The sequence below is a fragment of the Drosophila navojoa genome, chromosome X (genome assembly GCF_054131105.1).
Source record: "Drosophila navojoa isolate 15081-1374.11 chromosome X, UAZ_NAV_1.0, whole genome shotgun sequence".
NCBI classification, from domain to species: domain Eukaryota; kingdom Metazoa; phylum Arthropoda; class Insecta; order Diptera; family Drosophilidae; genus Drosophila; species Drosophila navojoa.
This window is the reverse complement of record NC_142895.1, coordinates 20,289,943-20,298,481: the sequence shown is the minus strand read 5'-3', so window position 1 is coordinate 20,298,481 and position 8,539 is coordinate 20,289,943. Positions and strand designations below refer to the sequence as shown.

The 8,539-nt window shown below is 39.4% G+C and overlaps 2 protein-coding genes across 2 annotated transcripts; one reads left to right on the top strand and one right to left on the bottom strand.

The window, feature by feature from the left end:
- The first annotated feature begins 1,087 nt into the window (after positions 1–1,087).
- Ypel (Yippee-like) lies at positions 1,088–3,035 on the top strand. The gene has a single exon (XM_089262955.1). It carries the CDS (start codon positions 1,333–1,335, stop codon positions 1,675–1,677), a length of 345 nt encoding a protein of 114 aa, XP_089119081.1. The 5' UTR covers positions 1,088–1,332; the 3' UTR covers positions 1,678–3,035.
- Positions 3,036–6,420: 3,385 nt separating this feature from the next.
- COX4L (Cytochrome c oxidase subunit 4-like) lies at positions 6,421–7,280 on the bottom strand. The gene is made up of 2 exons (XM_018110398.3): positions 7,138–7,280; positions 6,421–7,069 (listed from the first exon to the last, which is right to left on the bottom strand). The coding sequence occupies exon 2, from the start codon at positions 7,060–7,062 to the stop codon at positions 6,463–6,465; it is 600 nt and encodes a 199-aa protein (XP_017965887.1). The 5' UTR covers positions 7,063–7,069; positions 7,138–7,280; the 3' UTR covers positions 6,421–6,462.
- Between the last annotated feature and the right edge of the window lie 1,259 nt (positions 7,281–8,539).

Below are 8,539 nucleotides of genomic sequence, written 5' to 3'. Positions count from 1 at the left end.
TGCAGTCAGAGCATACATAGGTCACAGCCAGAGCGATCAGATAGCAGACACTGAGGGAAGCCATCTCAATTGTATTGCTGCAGCTGCTGGTTCTGCTTATGTGTGACCCGAGACCCGGTGACAAGCGCTGGACATAATCGTTCAATGACAGCAGCCACAATTGCTGCCACCGCCACCGCCACCGCCACCGCCATCTCTACTGCCTCTGACTCTGACTCTGATTCTGCTTCAGTCTCTGCCTTTGTCTCTGCCGCTGTCGCTGTCGCTGTCTCTGCCGCGGCGCTCTACGCTGCAAGCAACGGGAGCAGTTAACGCCCCACAGCAGCAGCAGGAGAAGACTCGGCTTAATCCGGTCCCCCAGAAGGTGAGCTGAACATGAAATAATTGAGGCCAAAAGAAAGTACAGAAAAAAAAATGCAAAGTTAACGAGTCAGAAATTCCTGGGGGATTATCTGAAAGTTAAGCTTTAACTGCAAGTTAAGCTGATTCTGGCTCAGAACAAGTCGAAAATTCCCAGAGTTAGGGGCTAATGAAAGTTAAGCTTTAAGCTCGGTTAATATGTCTGAAATTTTCTGCTGCAGAGTTTCATGAAAGTTTAGCTTTGCTTTTTATAAATTTGCTTTACAAGGTGTAAAGAATAAGCCGAAAATTTACAAGTTAAAGATGCCTTAGCTGAGCTCTTTTAATAATTTAATCACTTTCTGTACAGCTTTTTTTTTGCCCTCAGTTATTATAGTTTTCTCTTATATGAAAGCTTAACTAATGTTATTTATATATTACAGCGCGTCTTTATGCAGTCAAGAGCTCAACGCTGTGACTGAGAACAGTTCAAGCAACGATCAGGATTACTTATCGACGCTCAACCAGCTAAAAAAGCCAAGCCAAACCACACGCCCAACAGATAAAGTAACAGCAATAGCAACAGTAGCCGTAACAGCAGCAGCAACAGCAATAGTAGCCGTAACAGCAGCATCAGCAGCAACTGTAACAGCAGCAGCAGCAGCAGCAACTGTAACAGCAGCAGCAACAGCAACTGTAACAGCAGCAACTGTAACAGCAGCAGCAGCAGCAGCAGTAGCCGTAACAGCAGCAGCAACAGCAACTGTAACAACAGCAGCAGCAACTGTAACAGCAGCAGCAACAACAACTGTAACAGCAGCAGCAACAGCAACTGTAACAGCAGCAGCAGCAGCAACTGTAACAGCAGCAGCAACAGCAACTGTAACAGCAGCAGCAACAGCAACTGTAACAGCAGCAGCAACAACAACTGTAACAGCAGCAGCAACAGCAACTGTAACAGCAGCAGCGACAGCAACTGTAATCAGAGCAACAATGGTGAAAACATTTCAGGCCTATTTACCGTCCACAAATCGGACCTACTCATGTGTTCATTGCCGTGCACATCTGGCATCGCACGACGAGCTCATCTCAAAGTCGTTTCAGGGTAGCCAGGGACCGGCATACCTATTCAATTCGGTGGTAAATGTGGCCTGCGGCCAGACGGAGGAGCGTGTCCTGCTCACCGGACTGCATGCGGTCGCTGATATCTACTGTGAGTGCTGCAAGACGCCGCTTGGCTGGAAATATGAGCATGCGTACGAGTCCAGCCAGAAGTACAAGGAGGGTAAATTCATTATTGAATTGGCCCACATGATCAAGGAGAATGGCTGGGATTGAAGGGAGCGAAGCGGACGTCGTGCGTAAAGCATTTTTGGTGGGCTGGCAGTCCGGGCGGCTTTGGGTAACGTTTTAAATCCGGCAATAGCAACGACAGCAACGATACGTTGTTGGCAGATGGCAGAAAATGGCTTGGAGCCAAAGTTGGAGCAAGCGAGTGCAACGGCAAGAGCAAACGAATGGGAGAGTGGTATGGGGAGGGGGGGAGGGGGGAGGGGTAAGCGTGAGAGATATGGATAGATAGCGCCGACGATCAGTCGAGCTGATGAGTGTTAGGGTACCATAATATATAAATATACTATTATATAGTACATAACTCGTCGTATCTTATAGAACAAAACCAACAGAAATGCATACTCCCACACATACACAGCCACAGCCACACACATCCATCCACACGCACACACACAGACTGACAGACTGACACACACTCACACATTGACTCAATGAAAGTTCCAGTTATGGAGCTTCGCGAAGAGATCTCTGCGCTGGACGCAACAGTAACAGCAAATTCAATTGGCGCCATCTGTCGGCGAGCGCGTCCAACTATTATTCGTATTTCGTATTTGGTTTTGTTGCCAGTTTTTTGTTGCTTCTCAATTTGTTTATCAATATTCAATAAGTGCAAAAAAGTTATGAAAACAATTTGGTTTTTATTGTTTTTTTTTTTCTTAACGGTTTTCCGTTGTTTATATATTTGTTTTTCTTCATTCGTTCTACTGTTTGAGTTTTGTGCACAAAACAAGGAACACAAAAAACTTGCACTGCCAATAAACGGGAATATATGTATGAGGAAAAATGCTTTAGCAACAAATGCAAAAAAAACCACTTCACTCAAAAGGAAAGAGCAACAAATCTGATGCATTCAAATCCACCCACCCAGACACACACACACACACACACACATACACAAAGACACACCTACAACAGACACACACACACACAAACATTTATAATTACACCTTTTCAATGTAGTAGTTATTTAAAAGAAATATTTAAAGAAAACAAATCAAATTATTTAGCTTGCGAATCTGCATAAACTATTTATATAAAAAATAAAAAAAAAAATGTAAAAAAGCGCAAGGAAATGCAAAGAGAATGAAAAAATTACAAAATAAAATAAAATAAACAGCAAATTGTGAATGCCAATAAAGAAAAAATTAAATATATATATATATATGTATATGCGTATGCAAAGAATAGCAGCCAGAGGGCGCCACATAAGTGTATTATGTTTTTAATCGCCAGATGGCGCCACATATAAATGTATTAAGTGTGATGATTCGCAACATTTTTGAAATAATTAGCAATAAAAACAGAGAACAAAAAAGAAAAAAAATTAAATAATTTTAAAACTATATTCGGAAAGTCTAAAATTTTAAATTCAAGAAAAAAGCTGAATATGCACAACAAATTTATGAAATATGTGAAAGAAATAATATAAAATACATTATTTACATACATACATACATACATACATACATATATGTATACAAACTGAAAACAAAAATCAAAGAAAAACGTAAACATCAGCAGCAGTGAAATTCTTAAATTAAAATAAATTAATATGCAAAATAACTGCCAAGAACTATTCGAGTTAATGATGTTCTCTAAGTAGTCATAACTAAATCAATATATATATATATATATATATATATATATATATATATATATATATATATATATATATATATATGTATATGTATACTATGTATGAGAATATATATATATTTTGTGGTAGCCATAAAAATAAAAAACAAAATAATAAAAGCGAAACGAAATCAATTTATTCATTTCACTTACGTGAATGAGTATAAGAACGATAAGCGAAATCATACAATAAATGGAAATCTCTTAAAAAATTAAAAAAACAAAAAATTCAAAGTTGCCTCAAAACTATAAATTAAAGAATGTCTGGGTATTATAATATAAATAATTTGGGTAATCAAAATCAAGTCAATGTGAACATTTAGTACAGAAAAGGAATTTAAATTTTATTAAATTTATTCAACTATGTGGAATTATAATTTTACATTTTACGAATATCGGAAAATATGCGTCCTCAACAATATTTGTTGGAATTATGGTTTTATACACACATGTCCTTAATGTATTATTATTTCTGTACATCATTAGCTGTTTTCTATAATTGTGTTGTCTCATTTGAGTTTCTATAAATTGATAGCTCAAAATCATCAGCTCACATATAACTGTTAACCGTTAAAGTCCTCAAGCTCAGTTCGCGAAATCACATCTCGTTCTCTCTTTCCCGCAAAAAACTTCGGTTCTTGAGTTGAGCTTTCGTGTGCCGCTCGCTCTCTTAACGAGCTGAGTCAGTTGGTGAGCAATTTGCTCAAAGAGACAATGCAATTGCTCTTCACAGTCACATGCATATGCACACACTCATGCTATTGGTGTGCTTAGCGAACACAGCGTAAGCATGCTTACTGCTTCATTCCACTCAACCAAACGGTTGGGGAACAGTCAGAGCAAAACAACAAAAACGGTTTTCAACCGATCGCGAACAAAGTTGCTAATGAGCCGATGCAGTCGGCAGTTCTTTTAGCTTTTTTACAAAGTGTGAAAGAGAGACACTTATTCGCAGACATTGAGAAGCGGTTAACAGTGATGTGCGTGCTATGGCCTTAACATAAAAATGTTCACTGTCAGCTGAATTAACTTTGAGTCCTTCAAGCAAAATTGGTCTTTTTTTCTCTTATTAAAAAAAAAAAAAAAAAACAAAAGAAAATAAGGAAAAGAAAAACGAAATTACATTATCAAATTGTACTTATTAAGCAAAATTGTATCATTTATGAGCACCAACAATAATCATCAGATTTAGATGATAAAAATCTAGTTCTTGATCTTATTTCCGTATTTAGAACATGAATGAATTTGCATGCACTAGAATTCTCATGCAAAACGTGATATATGTAGATAATTGATGTACTATTGATGTAAACATATAAGAGAGATTATATTTAGCAAACGCTACGGAATGTACATATGTATGTATGTATGTATAATGATCTGACATACATACACACATACATATACATACATATATACATGCATACAAACTAACATGAACATGAAACCACCTTGATACGTGCACTATAACCAGTGTAGAATTATGCATATTCATAGTACAGTGGACATCCAATAAAACGAACGAACGAATGCACGTCACATCACAATCATACCAGGATTATAATGTTTGAAAGTTGTGTTAACTGCATGACAGACGCTTAGTTTGCAAATGGAAAATTAAAAAACAAAAAAACAAATGTATGTATATACTATATATATATATATATAAATTATTTAAAAAGTATATATATACATATATATCAATTGATGTATTCGAAATGCAAGATTGAAATAAAGCGCATTTTAGCTTGTCTCAATTTTACTGTGTCAAGAAATCTGGGCCAGACCCATGAAGGGTTAAGATTGAAAAGCGAAATGATTCTATTGGGTCGCTTACCAAGTTATTTGAACATGATGTTTGCTATATAGTTTCCATATTTATAAACTGCAATTTTATTTTTTCGATAGGGCTAAAAATGCAGTTTTTGGTTTTTTATTTTCGGTAGTGCTAGCTCTACTATATTAGCTGTATATAATGGTCTATTTTGATTTTTGTCGCCATAGCTAATTAATTTTTGTATTTAACTAAATTTATTGCAGGCAAATCGGAGCTTACGTTGAAGAGATATAAACTTTAAATATTCAGAAATTTCTTAAGCACGAAAATTGGACGCTGTCTTCAAAAACTTTTGTGATTACATTTAGAGGTAGATTCGGATCATATGCCTTTGGATACAATCAAGGTATAGGCAAAGGTATAGGTATAGACCGTCTATTTCAAGAAATAATTTCAACATATAAAGCTACAATTGATCAAGAAGAAAAGACGATCATATACTCTATCTACAGGACTTGGAGATGAATAAACTTAAGATCGCTATGCCTGTGGATAAGAGAGTATTTCTATATATTCTATATTCAATCAGAACTTCTTCTGTGTAAGAACAAGACAAATCGAGCACCCGTTCTTTCTTATTCAACTTAAGATCGCTATGTCTATAGATACCGTTAAGGCACTATATATAAAGTCAAAATTGATGGCAATACTGAGCAATGGAGAAAAGAAACGAGAAACGACTCTATGTAAAAGATTTGCCGATAATCGAAGTGTAGATCTATGTATGTATGCCTATTCCTACCATCAAAGCGCAAGTATACTTGCTTATAGATTGCTTACTTCAACAAATAATTTCAAATTGATCAAGAGTCGATCAGTGACTCTATTGACAGGAACTGAAGATGATGGAACTTAAGATCGTTATGTCCATGGATAAGAGAGCACTTCCATATGTTGTGTATTACTTATAAAGTGTTACTTCTGTGCAAGACGATATTATAATTGATCAAGAAGAAGACAGACAAGTGGAGCTGCGACTTTATCCACATCTACTTAAGATCTCTGAAGAAGAAAAACCAAATGAATTTTTGGAATGTTCGTCATGAAATTTAATATGCACTCAACTAAAATGAACAGTTATTTAAGGTATGTGCGAAGCTCAATATGTGTCTCTGTGACTCTGACTATTACTGTGTCCGCCTGTGTGTGTGTGTGTGTATATATATAGGGGTGTATATGTGTATGTGAGTGGTTCTGGTAATGTTACTATTGAGCAGCATTTCATTCAAGGTGTGTGTGTGTGTTAGTGTATGTGTTCGTATTGTTGTTGTTGTTGTTTTGTTGTTGTTGTCTTACAATCACTTCCACTTGTTCTGGCTGTAATCCCATTTGGAGGAGAGCCCTGTTATGGGATTCATTTGCAGCTGTATGATGCGGCGCAGCTGCGCCTGCCGATGCTCATCATCGTAGGTGATGGGCAATTCATCATAGATGGCCACATTGGAGACCAGCGAGATGAGCAGGGCAAACGATATGGCCCACAGGGTGATGCCGATGGCCAGCTTCCATTCGGGCATAAAGTACTGGAACTCCGCATAGGTCTGGCAAAAGCTATGACGATACAGTGACTTCTTCTCCTCCAGCGACAGCTTCTTCCAGTCGCCCAGCTCCTTTTCGCGCATGGCGCAAATCTCCGGCGTTACCTCGCGATAGCGTATGGCCGGAAACGGAAAGTCCGAGCAGTCAATGTAGTTGGGGCTGCCATTGACGCCATAGCCCACAACCTCGCGTGTGCCGCTCATCACCCGGGTGCCATCGTGGTGGGTGAAGCGCCGCATCAGCCGCAGATCCGTGCCGTGGGCACGATGGGCGCCGCCAACCGATTTGGCTGCTCTGGCGATGATGGCAACGGCAGCTCCGGGCAAGCGGCAGCCGGCGCAACGCAGCGAGTTCATCATGGACGTCCTGCGAGAAGAGGAAGAGCGCGCTGTTGGTCCCTGTGCACTGCGGTTTGGGGCATTCGGCGAACTCACCTCGAATATGGAGCTATTTGTTGTTGTGGAATTTGTTTGTTGGGAAATTTAATTTTACTTTTTGTTTTACTGGAGTATTGTTTTGTTTTTCTAGAGAAATGTTGCCTGTGCTCCAGGCAAATAAATCTTACTGACTGTCGGAAATCTGGTTCGTACACGCCTTTTCCGGAGCAATTGACAGCTAGCCGGGGTTCGTCGACTTTCCATGCAGCAGGCTGTGCGAAGGGGGAGGGTGTAGACGAGGGGGAGAGAGAGGGGTGACGCTTCTCTTCTATTTAATCAAAGTCGGCCAGGGGGGGGGGGAGGGAACGTAGGTCAAGATGGAAAACAAAAAGAACATTCAAGCACACACACACACACACACACACATGTGCATGTGGAGAATTTTACAGTTTTGCATTGGGATTGGCTTTGGCGTCAAGTCAAGTGGCAGCGGGGCACTGAAATGAAATCAAATGAAAAGAATAGGCAGCTAATCCTTTCGACAGCCAGACCCAAGTGGCTGCAAAATGAAACCATAAAGAATGGCTCGAAGCCGGCGGCCAAGAAGACGTGCAGGGAAAGGGAGAGGAAAAATAAAAATGAAAAGAAAATAGAAATAAAAACAAGTTGCAGTCGAGCATTACCGACTGCCGTATACCCATTCAAGATATGCACGATATAAATATAGTATTATATGAGGTAGTCTAAATTTTGTGGAAAACTGTTTTCACGCCCCCAATGGCTGGAGATATACCCGCCTTTGAATAACTTCTGTCATTTCGTCTATATATACCAAATATTATTAGGGTATCTGAGATGTCGGAAAGTGCATTTTCAGATTTGCCACGCCCCTGGTGGGTGTATTGTCATCTCATAATACTAGGGTATGCACGATTCGCAATCCTCAGTCTCGAGACCAGCAAAAGAGTTTGCCTTCATGCGAATGGGTGGGATAGACGAACAGACGGGCATCGCACAAAACCAATATACCCATCGCACTTTCGTCAATCGGTATAAAAACGAAACGAATTGAAAAAAATTACATGTGAGGGACACTCACAGACACGTGAAGGTGCACCGCAGCAACATCTCTTTCAGCTCCCCACCCCCTTCAGCCCCTCCTCTACCTCTCTCTCTGCTTTGCAGCAGTTGTCAATGCTTCGTCCAATTCTGACGTAGGTCAATTTAATTTGAGCAGATTGTAGAGCTGAAATGACTGTATCTAACCCAACCCACAACCCACAACGCCCAACGCTCAACTGCCCCAAGTCAGCAAAAAAAAAAATTCATCCATTCATCCATTCATTTTGTTTCCTCCTTGTTTTGTCCTTTTTTTTTGATACCCTTACTGGGTGCTTCTGTATTCAATGCAGGGGCAAAATCATCTGGAAATCTTTTCACCTTACTCTTCCCCTTATTC